We start from the raw sequence: 13745 nt of genomic DNA on the forward strand, positions 1-13745 counted from the left end.
AACCCTAGTTTTCAGACTGTTTTCACTTGCCATGGGTACACTGACATTGTGGCCTGAAGCAAACTAAAAACACGCCCTGTGGTTTTGCCACACCAGAAGAGGAGCTGTAACTTAGGGAGGGCCAGCTGTGGTACCGTGAGGCATTTTCCATCCAGCCCCACATCCGCTTCGGCTGCTGCTCGGGTGGCAGCGCCGCGTCAGGGCTGGCAGTGACCGTCGGGGCTGGCAGTGACCATCGGGGCTGGCAGTGACCGTCGGGGCTGGCAGTGACCGTCGGGGCTGGCAGTGACCGTCGGGGCTGGCAGTGACCGTCGGGGCTGGCAGTGACTGTCGGGGCTGGCAGTGCAGAGCCTTCCTGCTGGGAGAGCACACAAGGCTCCCGAGGGCCCAAACTGCCCAGCCCAGCCCTCCCACAGGTCACACCATGCTCAGCCACACTCAAAACACCAGCACAGACCAGAGGGCTGATACACAGACTTTAATATTTTGCAATCTTTTCTCTAAGGAGCCAGCGGCAGCAGAGGAGAGCGGTTGCAGGGGACAGCACCATGGACGTGTGTACAACTGGGAGCACCTTGACTCCTGGGAATTCTGCCCAACCAGCTCTGCACCAGCTCTGTGTCCTGGAAGAACAGGATGGGCAAGCACTGGGGGTGTTCATGTTGCAGGCTCACATCTGGGCTCTGCCTTTAGCAACAGAGAACCACAGATGTGAAACAAGATCATCTAAAACATGAGACACTTTTAGAGTAATCCCATTTTCCTGCCTAGGACTTGGAGACAAAACATGGAGTTACCATTTTACCCACCCAGGCAAGAGGCATTTCATTGCCAGAGCAGTTCAGAACTAAACTGCTCAGAACTAAACAGGTCACAGGGGGTCCAGGGAGGCTGCACCACAAGCAGGTCAATGACTAGAGGAGCCCTTGTGCCTTCAGTCAAGGCAGAATTTTCTGATTTTTAAGGAGGCCTAACACCTCGTTCCTGGTCCCTCATTCCAGCAGCACGGAGGCACACACTGCACAGCTCTCAAGATCCACAATTAGTTTGCGGGTCTCTCAGGCCTACAGGATTTGGGCGGGGCAGGGCAGAATCCCTCCTGTAGCTTTCTGAGTACAACAAGGATGTGACAGAGAGTGTTTGATAGTGGCCTTGGCTGAAGTCAGAGAGCAACAGGATCCTACCGAGCGCTGTGGAGCTCTGCTGCAGGAGGGCAGGCTGTGGAGCATCCCGACAGCTGCCTACCCCTGGAGGGAAGTGAAGGCCCTGTAATTCAGAAGAAGGACCACACCACATGCCATGACCTTCAAGAGTGGGGCCAGTGTCACCTGCCCAGCGCTATTGACATGAATTTTGCCGTCCAGTTTCAGACAGCTGGCTTTCGGGGTGGCTGGGCAGCATTCCTGGTAACAGGCAGCCTTCATCCCACTGGCACAGACTGGTTTGGCAGCCTTGCAGGCTTTGCTACATCCTGCCATGTAATTCAAGCCCGTCCTCTTCATCTGGAAGGAAGAGAGACACATTAGCCTAGGGGTCATGTCAAGCCTTTGGTACTCGCATTACAGGAACACAATGGCAGATCTGGGGCTGTCCTGCTTTGCAGCCCCAGGCCTTACCTCACAGAAGTCCTGCCCCAAGATGCATCTAGCAACGGTCTTCCTGCCTTTGAAACACCCATCCCCGTGACAGGAGAACGCTGTGCACACTTTCCCCTACGACAAAGGACCAGGGGAGACACCATATATCCATCAGACTCTCACTGCATTTCAGTCAGCCCTTTGCTCCTGAGGGCTCCTTTTCCACCCCCCTCTGTTCTTCATTATTTGTGCTGTATCAGGCATTTTAGATCCAGAGAAAAAAGACTATCAGTGGCCCATCTGAAACCAAAGGGAACTACTGCAACACTAGCAGAGCAAACATGTTTCAAGCCTCCTTTTCCTTCCTCTTAACAGGGCTCTGCAAAGATAAGCACCTTCCCTGCACTAGACTCAGGAAAGGGCTGCAGAGTTCGGTGGGTCCTGTGCTCTCCCTGCAGCTGCAGGAAGGCTCAGCCATGCAATCAAGTCAAACTGCCTGAGCTGATGCAAGTGCTGGGCTGGGGATAAGGCCCGATGGACAGGGCTCCTTAACGACTCCTTACTTCCAATGCCCATTTACGATTTGTTCCCCTTCCAGAGGTAGATTTTGACCTCATAAAGCAGATGCAGGAGGGACCTTTCCCTGTTTCCTGCTCAGGTGAGAGCTCAGCTGTCCCAGCAGCCACAGCCCCCAGAGAGCCCCAGGAGCTGCAGCAGCCTCTGCCCAGGTAGTACCTACATTTTGGGCGGGAGGTCGGTGGGTGGTGTTGGTGGTCCTGGGTGGAGCAGTGGTGGGTGGCAGGTCACCTGCAGACACACAAAGAGCCCTGTGAGGCTGCACCCAGCACACAGCCCACACAGGGCCCTCCACAGCAACACAGGGACAGATTCCCCAGTGCAGCTCATGCTGCGGCCAGAGCTGGTGGGGCCACCCTGTCCCTCCCCCAGCTCCAAGGACAGAGCGAGCCCCAGGGCAGAAGAGACACAGCGATGTAGCCACAACCCCTCTGCAATGGGCTCTGCCCACCCGTGCCCCTCCTGTGCCGCAGAGCAAAGCTCGGCTGTTACCGTAGGTGCTGGCGTTGAGCTGCAGGCACAGCGGGGTGGCACAGCACTCCAGGGCACACTGCTGCCTGCTCTCGCTACCGTTGGTCCTGCACAGCCCCACACCACAGCTGCTGCTGCACCCGGCTGTGTAGTTTGTGCTGGAGAAACGATAAAGCTGCAACAGCAGAGTCAAAGGATGAAATGAGTGTGAAGAGGTGCCATTACAAAGGAGCAGAAATAACTGACAGATTGCCAGAGAAAGAAGGGAAACAGGAGATGGACACAGACTTAAAAGAGCACTGTAGATTGCTGAGATAAAGAAAGGGAGAGGTTTCCCTATTGCAGCCCCCCTGCATCGCCATACCTCACAGTAAGTCTCATTATGGCAGGTGACTGTTCTGTTGGAATGGGCTTCATCCTGGTAACACCTCTCCCCGGAGCACTGAAAGCTCTGGCAGGTGAGCTGGAGGGAGAACATACCAGGGTGTCACCATGTAGCGAAGCCTCCTTGCACAGCACCACGGGGCTGTCCCCAGCCACAGCCTCACTGTCCGGAGGGGCCACCCCCATCTGCCCATAGTGCTCCCCTTCCTCCCCAGGAGATGCTCCCATGGCACTCTGGCTGTCACGATAGACCAGCTGGGCGAGAGACACTGTAAGGCTGCAATGGCCCAGAAATGCCCCTCTTTCCATTACTTTCCTTACCACTGTCTCTTGTGCACAGAGGTGTTGGTGGCCACTGAGGCATTGCCAGTGGAAGCCACCGAGGTGTTGCTGGCAGTGGCCACCACCAAGGCATTCTTGGTGGCCACCTCTGAGGCATTCTTGGTGGCAGCCACCACTGCAGCATTCTTGGTGGCCACCAGTACAGCATCCTTGGTGGTGGCCACTGCTCTGGCATTCTTGGTGGCCACTGCTCTGGCATTCTTGGTGATGGCCACCACTGTGGCATCCTTGGTGGTGGCCACCACTGTGGCATCCTTGGTGGTGTTCTTGACAGCTGTAGTCACCACTGAGGCGTTCTTGGTGGCCACCTCTGAGGCATTCTTGGTGGTAGCCACCACTATAGCATTCTTGGTGACCATTGCTCTGGCATTTTTGGTGGCCACCACTGTGGCATCCTTGGTGGTGGCCACCACTGTGGCATCCTTGGTGGTGGCCACCAGTACGGCATCTTTGGTGGTGTTCTTTACAGCTGTAGTCACCACTGAGACGTTCTTGGTGGTCGCAGCAACCCACAAGGCATTCTTGGCAGCCACCACGGTGCTGTTGGCAACTGTGTTATGCTCTGAAAGACACAAAGTTCCCCTTTGGTGAAGGAAACAAGGAAAAACACCCTCAGCAAGCCCAGTGCCCTGTCCTGAGCCACAGCATGGACCTGTGGGAAGCATCTGTCCAGCTGTGGTTGGGAGGTGGATGGCAGTCAGTGACAGGATGTCCCAAACAGAGGCTGTTTGCAGCTACCGACCGGGCAGCTCCAGAACCAGGTCAGAGCCAGCAGCCCCCTGCAACAGCACTATGGACAGATGTTACAATAGCCTCTCTCCTCCTTCCAGCCATGCTGCCTGGGAAGAACAGGCTTTTCCAGGGGCAAAACCTCAAGGAAAGGTTCTCAGTGCAGCTCTGTCCTACAGAACACAGCTTGGAGGTGAGAGGCACAAAGTCCCCATTGCACCACACTGCCTTTGCCCCACTTCCCACAGGCCCACAGATTTCCCTTGAGTACAGAGCTCACCTGCTGGGGCAAGAGAGTCCTGGAGACGGATGTGTAGAGCCAAGATGCAGAGCAGCAGGCCTGGAATGGAGTGGGGATGGCTGAGACCACCACATCTGCTGCCCGCTCTACAGCCCAAAGAGCCTCCCCAGCAGCAAGGCAGCCTTGAAACAGGTGAGCAGGGATAGTCCCCACCCTCCCAGAGCCCCAGGGGGCCAGTGGCCACCCCTTGTCCCAGGGAGGCCTCTGGCACAGCCCCAACAGCTGGGGCAGGGGCAGACCCAGGATGGGGGATGGACACCCTCTCGGTGCTGCACCAGAGCCCCTGTTACCTTGAACAGGCGGGACGAGCCATCGGCGACCGGCCATCGTCATCCACTGCGGCTGCACCCAGACCTGGCAGGAGGACACGGTCAGAGCTGCCCCCCGAGGTGTGGGGCAGACACCCCAGCACAGCTCTGGGCTCCACCTCCAGGGCTCAGCCCCAGTCGCTCCCTCCTGAGAGACTCCCCAAACTCACTGAGGCCGCTGCCGGGGAACAGGAGCCCCGGGGAGCTGCGTGTGCTGTTGGTGTGGCAACAACCCTCCCTGGGCCTCGCAGGCAGCACAGACCTGCAGGCAGCTGCGGGAGCAGGGTGCAGGCTGACACAGTGACACCTGCTACCACACAACAGTTTGCTGATGCTGCTTCAAGTGAAGATGTGGCCTGGCTCTCCATTCTACCTTCTCTACTTTCATTCCAAATCTTTACCTGTTTATCTAAGGAAACAGCAGATTTGAATCCAAACAGGCTCCAAAGCCAAGTTCTCCAAGAACTGTAACATTCCCCTCCTGTTTTATGATCTAGGTTGAGTCACCATTCCCCCAGGACCTGGAGTGGCCAAAGCTTGTGCAGAGACCTCCGAGGCCATTCCCTCAGAGTGACGAGGAAGACAATGCCAGCTGGTGCCTCTCACCTTCCAAACGAGGGCAGCCACCACTCAGACCAGCTGTGGACACCCCTACTGAGCCCAGCGCCACTCCAGCCTAGCACCAGGGCAGGCAAGGAAACAACAAGGAACCCACCTGACACGGCCTCATCCCAGGAGAACAACCTTCCCCCGGGGAAGGAGAAGAGCCCACGGCACTGACTCACCTGTCTGCCTGTTCCTGCACCTGCAGCTGCTGCCAGCACTGGAGAACCTCTGAGCAGGTGCTGTGGCACTGGCCCTGCAGCCCAGCCCCACCCCTGCCAGCCACCACCCGGGGGAAGTGTCCCCTGTGGCTCCACAGCAGCAGAGACGCAAATGGCCCTGCACAGCAACAGAGAAAGGGCTTATGAGGCTGGAGATGTCACATGAGCCACCACTGCACCAGAGGGGCTGGGCAGCACAAGGACTGCCACTGTCACATGTGACACGTGTGGCCTCTGCACGATGGACCTGCAATTCCCGAGGCAGCACGAATCTGTGGGGTATGTACAGGCATCTCCAAGCATGGCACTGGGGGCCAAAGGTGCTGAAGTCACAGCAGTCACCTCTAAATGCATCATCTGTTCCCATCTCCATCCTCCTGCACCACAGAAGGATCTGCACAAGAACCTACCTGGCCCTTCAAGCCAGCAGCAGCGTCAGAGAAACCACCATGCACTGTCCCCACAGCCCCAGCTGACCCAGCTCACTTGGTGATTCCCTGAAAAAACACAGTGGCTAAAGCTCCCCAGGGAGACAGACCCAAGGTAAAAGCAGCCCTTAAGCCAGGTGAGTTTGTTTTGCAAAGGAGCCCAAAGAAAACCACACGCTCACAGCCAGATCTAGAACACCTGTCGGCACAGTGTCCAAGTCCATGTCAACCCTCACCATAAACATTCCATCAGAGTGGGAGTGAAAGAATTGTTTATGACAGCTCTAACTGTGTAAAAAGCATTTTAAACACGTAATAAAACCTCTTCCTTCCACGATACAAAAGGAGACAAGTCTCTCGGCACTTCCTAAATTAAAATGAGTTTATTTTTCAAGGTATTTTCGAATATAAAACAATCTCACAAGTCTGCTTTTCACAAGGGGCTTACTAGAAAGTGATTATCTATAAAGTATCATTTTAATCTATATTCATGCACATACAAAATCCAGAAACAGGAAGTCAGAGCTGCTGCCACATCCACTCACTGCACAGGTGTGGGATCCTTCACCTGGGCACAGCTACAGCAGCCCTTGGCGCTTCAGGTCTTCATAGGTCTTTTTATTCACGACGTTCCCACTGGAATCTTCATATTCCTCCTGGAATGGAACCAACAGTTTAGAGACATTGGGTACAGCCTTTGAATTGTAGCTCCAGCAGAAGCCACTACACATGAGCACCCTGCCAGAACCTCTGTGCAGAAAGACAGGCAACAGATCTGCCAGCAGGTCCTGGCAGAAAGAGCTCATCCAGAGCTGGAGTCATTACAGGCTGTATTTCCCACTGTTGCCCTGCACACTGTTGAAAAATGGCTTGGGACAGAAGCTTAGGAAAAGGCACCAGTGTAAGCAAGGACAGTGCTCCCACACGGGAATGGGAGGGTCCCACAGAAACGGGACTGGAGGCACTGAACAGCTCTCACTGCTCACCTCTGTATCGGGCTGCCACCTCTCTGAAGCCTTCTGCTGTTTCAGCTTTGCCCACACTGCAAACACAAAGTCAAACAGGATCTGATGCCATTTCCCTCGAGGTACTTGTTTTTAATCCAGTAAAATACACACATGAGCTTTTTTCCCCCCCTTCTTCTAAAACACTTCAGCAGTCCAGGAATGTACCTAACATCCATTACAAAGTTATAACTCCCGTGTGGTTACAGAAAGGCACAGAATTGCAGCAAACAAGGCTTTAAAGTGATAGTTCAGGATAGGACACGAGACCAATGTCCAAACCCACCCCTTCAGAAAAGGTGGTGTTCTCTCACATGTTCCCTGTTCTGCCATCACTACTTACATGAGACTGCATCCTCAATCTGTGTGACGTTGGCAAAGTGTGCCGTGTTGGGAATGCCCAGGCACCGCATCCCATGGGCATGTCGCCACTCCTGGTGGGGGGGAAGAGATGAGAGGTCAGCATGAGAGGGAATGACACGTCCTTCACAACACCAAAGACCACAAAGACATTAACATCTGAACAGGGTGTAACAAATACTACCAAAGTACAAATCTACCAGTCCTAAAAGGTTCTATAGAAGTATTTTTTTCCTGTACTGTAGACAGTGACACGACAGCAGCCATCGACAGGCACCCTGCACCCATCAGACCTGGGCACTCGAAACGGTGTTCAAATGAGCAGGGACTGTTCAGCATCAGCACAAGAGATCTCGGTGTGCCCTACACAACCTATGGATCCCACTGCACGGCCCTGACCCCCTGTCAGAAGGGGCAGAATTGCTAGCTGGGGACCCCAGGGCCTCCCAAGTGACTCATTACAAGGACTGTATGAACCCAGCAGGGCTGTTCCTGCAGCGAACGTCACTTACTGCAAAGTGCCGCTGGAACGCCTTGGGCCCTCGGTAGGTGTAGTTACCACAGATCTCACAGTTGTAGTTGATGTTTAAACCATGGAGTTTATACAACCAGTACGGGATGGGCTGCAAGCGAGGAGACAAGAGGATGAGGATACACAAGGATTAGGACACGTGGCAAAGCAGCTCAAACAGGGGAGCAGCGTGGAGTCAGTGACCCCTCCCACTTCTCCAGGCCTGACGGTCTCAGTTACCTTGCCATCCCAACCAAGAGGCAGATTTTTAGGGTTATAAATGATTTCATTTTCTTCATCTTCACTCTCACTCTCACTGATCTGCTCTTCCTCCTCCTCCTCCCTCTCCTCCCCGGTCCGCGCCTGCTTACGCTGCACGTTCTCATGGGTGAGGTGTCTCTGTTCCTGGAGAAGAGAAGGCATTGTCCACACACTGTGACAGCAACAAAGTCGGGGCAAACTCCTGCAGTGAGAAACTTTCTCAATGTACAGAGGGAGGGAATGGAAGACCAGTATGAAGCACAGAACTCCCACCTTAGCCAAACAACTTCTGTTTTTAGTACCCTGACATTTCCTACTTGCCAAAAACAAAAACCTTGTACCACTGTTAGCACTTCTGAGGTGACAGGTAGCAGCAGCAGCCACTCTGCTGAAAACAATCCCCTCACACCAAAGGCAGGCAGCAAGGCAGAACAAGTAAAGGTTTGCAATACCGTGTGACTTAGGCACAAAATAGATGTGATGCACCACACTGATGTGGTGCTGTCTTTGAAAGCACTGGGTAAAGATGTGGATGACCTTCCAGTCACTATTTGACAGCTCTGAAATAAAAAGCTCAAAGAAAAAATAAAATCCTTACCCCAAGAACTTCTACATACTCATAAATCTGAGCTTCCAGGAACGCCAGATCTTTATTTCTTTCAGTGTCTCTAGAAATAAACAGAGTAACTTTATGCAATTCACAAGTTCAGCTCTGATATCTTCCATTTGGTTCAGCACTATTTGGTTCGACATGAGAAGCTTCTAATCTCTCTGTAACAACTACACAAGAGTGGCCACTATACAACACCCCTCATCCAAGAGGAGAGGACACCACTAGCCTCAGAATGATCTCTAAGAACTCACCTTTTGCTTCCTTTTGTCTTTGGATTCTTAGCAAACAAGGAAGGATCAAGCGCTTCCAAGGATTTGCCTTTAGTGCTAAAAAGCCTCTGAGCACGCTCCTCCAGAGTCCTAGAGAGAAGCAGGGAGGGGATCAGTCCAGACAACAGTTTTACATTTCCCAAGAACTATTTGAATCCATGCAACAAAATTCTAAAGGTAGCTTTTATGAAATCACAAGATTCCTATTATCTTTGCCTTCCTTCCTCAAGCCAAAGTCTTCTGTATCAGAGACTCCAGTATAGGACCTGGTCAGAGCAGCAGATCCCAGAACCCGCTGCTTGGTTCTTAATGTTTTACCTTTCAAACATCACTAAGGTAATTCTAGTACACCAGAGATGACCAAACAAGTATCCCAGAAAGGAATGTGAGACAGGAAGACCTCAAAAACTTAAAGGAACTCTACAAAGACTGCACCTTACCCGCCACACTTCAGCCCCAGGGCCAGCAAAGCTGATTTTAACCTGTCCAGTCCCAAGGAGGCCAATTCCTGTTCAATTAAATAAACCACTGTAAGAGATGATCTGTTCAACACATAAAATATGGATATAGCCCATTTTAGCTCATTAAAGAAGAAAAAAGCCTGATGAAAAGGACTGTCAAGGGTGCACCCCTCCTCACTGGAAAATGAGGCATGTGACAAATCTAACCAGGTCTTTCAAGCTACATCCCCCAACTGGAGAAGTTAAATCATCAGTATCATCGAAGTTTTACCCAGAAAGCACAGAGCCAGGAAGGAAAGCACTACAATTATGCAAAGAAACCAAATGACTGAGCTTCCACCTGCTCCAAATGTGGTAGTAAGTGCAGAACACTGGAAACGCACCTCCCAGGAGGAGAAGGCTGAGAGGTCCAGGTGGGCGCCGGCATGGGTGAGGGCACTGCTGGTCTCTTTCTACCGAGAAAACCACATGCAAGAGCTGCATGACATCCCACAAGGCTTCAGGCCACAGAACATTTTAATCTCAAGAAAAACAGTTCATTTCACAGAGAAAAATCCCCTCACTAAACTGAAAAGGGAACAGTAGTAAAGATGCAACATACGCCAACCTGAAAGGTTCATTTCAAACCAGTTGTGCTGGGTTTCAAATTCAGGTCAGTACCACCCTGCAGCCTGGTGACACAGAGCTGCAACTGGGTCAGGGTCACCCCACCAATGACTTTACACAAATGACTCACAGGAACCCCTCAAAACCACAGAACATCTCCCAGGCTCAGGCTGCTCACCGGCCAGCCCGGGAACGTGCCATTCTCCCACTTTTTCTCAAACTCCGTCTGAATTTTCCCAAAAAGTTCATTCTGGTCCAGTAAGGGTTTCACTCGATCTGTGTAATCCTGCAGATACTCCAGGAGCATTTCAAGGTACCTGGCAGGGGAAGCACAAGCACAGGTAATTCACTGTCACGCTCTACCCACATCTTTGGACTAGTCACTACCCTCCAGCGCTGCAGAGGGAGGTGACCGAGGTCAGGACAGTTTTCCACACAGGATTTCTGGGCACAGCAGTTAGGAGGGTACAGGCAGGCCCTTCCTCAGAGCAGAATGAGGCTCTCCACATCTCTGCTGCACTGTGTCTTTGCCTGGGGCTCAGACACACAGTTGAGCTCAGGGACCCAATTTACGGGAGTTAATCATAATCTCACCAGCTGAACACTTCAGAAGTAAATTCCTTCTCACCAACTGCCATAAAGGAAGCAGGCAAACAGGCTCACCTTTTATATTCAGCATTTTTTCTCTCCTTAGGAATATCAAAGAGTTGGTCGAATGTGGATAAGTAAGTGATATAATCCAATTTCTAAGAAAAAAAAACCTGAGTCAGAGTTCATACACACCCAAATTAACATCCAGGTCCCAGAACAGAGCATCCCCAGCCTGTGCAGGGCCTGGGGATCCCTAGACCCTGCCACACCAAGCACTGGAGGTGCCTAGACACAGCAGGCACTCACCTCTGACGATTTCAAGTTAATGTACTTGAGATAACAATCATGCAGATCCAAGTATCGTCCGTACCCTTCCTCATCTGTGAACTCCACCAGATCTGCAGGAAAGATCATTAAGAACTTTATTATGAGCTTAATATTTCCTACTTATTATGCAACTGCTTTAGAACTGGAAAAGGATTAGCCGTGAACTCGTTTATGCTTAAGGAAGGCATTACAATGCCCTGGACATTCATTGATCAGCCCCAATTGCTGCTCTGTGCAAGCACCAGAATGTTCCTCAGGAGCAACAGCACCACTGGGGAACACTCCAGAGACTGCAGTTCAGAAGAACTGCAATGAGAGAAGAACAATTTTCAGAAGTCGTTTCATAAAAGGGAGGTGGGGCCCTGAAATGTGCAAAACAGATCAAACAACCCATTAGATAATGCCAGAGCTCGAGCAAACTACACACTTACTCTGAGCTTCTTCACTCGGGTTGTCTCTGGCCTTCAGCAGCTCCTCAAATTCCACTGACATGGGAACACAGATCTGCAGAGGCAGACACAAGTCACACAGTGATTTACTTCAGCTCCTGTCCCAGAACAACTAGTATAAAACCACAGGAGGTGGCAAACAATGAAACTGCGAACACAAAGGGAGCCCAAAGCACTTCTTCAGCTGTCCTGCACAAAGGTGTGTCTTTATCTAGCATGAGAAAAGTGAGCCCCAACCCCAGGCCAGCTGCAGGATGCTCCCAAGCAGGGAACACTGTGAGAGACCAGCACTGCTCCCCCTCACACGCTACCTGGTCCTGAGCAGCTTTGCTCAGGTGACAGCTGGGTGTTCCCAGGACCTGAGTGTTAAGGCGATTAAACTGGAGAAAACGAAAGGTCTGTTTCCTGCAGGGATGAGGCCCAACAGACCCCAGTTCACCTGTTGCTATGGAGGAGGTAATTACTCACCTCATTTGGGTGCTTCCGGTGAAATTCCTTAATTTGCTTCAGTCTGTTGTAAAACTCCGCAAATTCATTTGGCCCAGAAATGGCACTGAGCTCTTCCTTCCGCAGGCTACGAGTTCAGAGACAGGGGCAGGGAAAACGAAGTGACACTGACACAGCCTTGGTCCAGGGCTGTGCTGCAGTGTCTGACTGCAAACCTCCGACTCCCGTGGGACTTCCCAGCCCACCCAGCTCAGAGGCTTAGGGCCATGTTCCCCTGCCCTGTTGCAGCCCCTGACAGACCCCCGGGGCAGCCACAGCCTCCCCACGACACAAAACGCGGGAGTAACAAACCGTCCCGTGGGCACTCGGGGTCTGCCCTGCGTTGAGTCCCCGGATCCCGATTCCTGCGTTACTCCTCAGGTGTTTACACGGACTTAAAGGACGCCCAATTTCCTCACCGGCAGGACACGCTCAGGCACACGAGGGCCCCCGGGCACACTCACCCATCCTTGTCGTCGTACAGGTCCCGCAGGTTGCCGCTCACCTCCATGTACCTCTGCGGGACAAAGGGAAAGCCCCGAGCGCCGCAGGGCCCGTTACCTGGGCGGACTCCGCAAGGCGCCGGGGGCCCGGCCCGCCCCCGCTCCCGTTGCACTCACGTCCTGCATGGCCCGGGTCCGGTGGTCCGAGTTGATCTGGTCGCGGAGCTGCGGGCAGAGAGGGGCAGTGAGCGGGGGAGAAGCGGGCGGTGAGCGCGGCCCCGGGCGGCCACCGCCCCCCTCCCCGCGGGGCCTCCCCCGGGCGCACCGTGGACTTCTTAGTGAGCATCTCCTTCACCATGACGTCCATGAGCCGCTCCCGCTCCTCGTGGTAGCGCCGCTGCTGCTCCAGGATCGTCTCCATCGCGCCGCCGCCCCGCGCCGCCGCCGCCGGAAGGCCCTCGCGCGGCCCGTGTGTGCCCGCCGGAAGGCTCCGGCCCCGCGCGCGCCCCGCGCGAAGGTTCCGGCCGCGGCGCCCCCCGGTGCCCCCCTCAGGCCGCAGGCTCGCCGCGGGACCGCACGCTTTGCCCACACTTTGCCAAATGCAAAGCTGTAATTAAATTTTAACTCGCCAATAAATTATTAATATTTTTCTGCCATGGGCGATAAATTACTTTAAGCCAAAATAACAACAACAAAATTTGTCTTAATTAATGGCAAAGATGATCCTTCACTGAGAAGATGATGTTGCAGTAAGAAAACCGTCTTTAATTACCCCCTTTCACTACAAGCTGCCCCCAAGTAGATCACTGCTTCCTCATGAATGCCTGTCTAAAAATAAAAAACAGAGATAAGATTCTGAACGTAGTGTTCTTCCATTTCCCTTTGCATGAAACCTCATCCCTGGAAAGGGAAGGAGTTGAAATCCAGTAATGTCCCATCCAGCCACATGACCTCCTTATTTTGGGCTGCTGGCATCGGGAGGGTCAAGGTGGGACAACCCCCGTATGGCCTTCCTCCTCCTCCTCCCCCTACTAATGGCAACACACCTGGGAGGAAGTGGGAGAGGGTTGGTCCAGGAGGTGCCATTCCATCCTGGGACAACCGCAGGGGCTGGGAGCTGGAATACATGGAATCACAGACTATCCCAAGCTGGAAGGGACCCACAAGGATCATCAAAGTCCAACTCTTGGCCCTGCACAGGACCCCCAGGTGGTGGCTTGGACCTGGTTCTGCCCATAGGGGCTGACCTGCAATGGTGGTGCAGGAGAGCACAACTCGGGCACATTTGGTGAATGCCGGGGCCTCTTTCTGCACCCCCCGTGCCGCCCTGCACTCTCAGTACTGCCCTGTGCCCCAAGTGCTGCCCCTGCACCCCAGCAGCTCCTCCACTCCTCCCTCCCCAGCACAGCAGCCCCAGCCCAATC

At 53.3% G+C, this 13745-nt stretch overlaps 2 protein-coding genes across 2 annotated transcripts; both read right to left on the reverse strand.

Moving 5' to 3' along the window:
- Positions 1-468: 468 nt before the first annotated feature.
- Positions 469-5484, reverse strand: LOC108503895. Its single transcript, XM_017828312.1, has 8 exons — positions 5474-5484; positions 4671-4734; positions 4360-4419; positions 2989-3912; positions 2646-2799; positions 2317-2384; positions 1617-1712; positions 469-1502 (listed from the first exon to the last, which is right to left on the reverse strand). Exons 2-4 carry the CDS (start codon positions 4711-4713, stop codon positions 3326-3328), a joined length of 690 nt encoding a protein of 229 aa, XP_017683801.1. The 5' UTR covers positions 4714-4734; positions 5474-5484; the 3' UTR covers positions 469-1502; positions 1617-1712; positions 2317-2384; positions 2646-2799; positions 2989-3325.
- An 820-nt stretch (positions 5485-6304) lies between these two features.
- SF3A3 (splicing factor 3a subunit 3) lies at positions 6305-12780 on the reverse strand. The gene is made up of 17 exons (XM_017828338.1): positions 12647-12780; positions 12499-12546; positions 12343-12395; positions 11861-11966; positions 11375-11447; positions 10923-11014; positions 10689-10771; positions 10204-10342; positions 9803-9871; positions 9399-9466; positions 8941-9048; positions 8675-8744; positions 8056-8220; positions 7817-7927; positions 7288-7378; positions 6927-6982; positions 6305-6596 (listed from the first exon to the last, which is right to left on the reverse strand). The coding sequence occupies exons 1-17, from the start codon at positions 12740-12742 to the stop codon at positions 6519-6521; spliced, it is 1506 nt and encodes a 501-aa protein (XP_017683827.1). The 5' UTR covers positions 12743-12780; the 3' UTR covers positions 6305-6518.
- Between the last annotated feature and the right edge of the window lie 965 nt (positions 12781-13745).

The sequence above is a fragment of the Lepidothrix coronata genome, unplaced genomic scaffold, assembly GCF_001604755.1.
Source record: "Lepidothrix coronata isolate B3197 unplaced genomic scaffold, Lepidothrix_coronata-1.0 Scaffold147, whole genome shotgun sequence".
NCBI classification, from domain to species: Eukaryota; Metazoa; Chordata; class Aves; order Passeriformes; family Pipridae; genus Lepidothrix; species Lepidothrix coronata.

Bases quoted from the DNA above. Each gene is read 5' to 3' on its own strand.
- LOC108503895 (XM_017828312.1), bottom strand. From the start codon at position 4,713: ATGACGATGGCCGGTCGCCGATGGCTCGTCCCGCCTGTTCAAG. The intron at 4,420-4,670 runs GTAACAGGGGCT...ACTCCATTCCAG, and splicing joins GCTCGTCCCGCCTGTTCAAG to GCCTGCTGCTCTGCATCTTG. The intron at 3,913-4,359 runs GTGAGCTCTGTA...TGTGTCTTTCAG, and splicing joins GGACTCTCTTGCCCCAGCAG to AGCATAACACAGTTGCCAAC.
- SF3A3 (XM_017828338.1), bottom strand. From the start codon at position 12,742: ATGGAGACGATCCTGGAGCAGCAGCGGCGCTACCACGAGGAGCGGGAG. The intron at 9,872-10,203 runs GTGAGCAGCCTG...TTTTCTCGGTAG, and splicing joins GCACGTTCCCGGGCTGGCCG to AAAGAGACCAGCAGTGCCCT. The intron at 7,928-8,055 runs GTAACTGAGACC...CCTCGCTTGCAG, and splicing joins CTCTTGGTTGGGATGGCAAG to CCCATCCCGTACTGGTTGTA.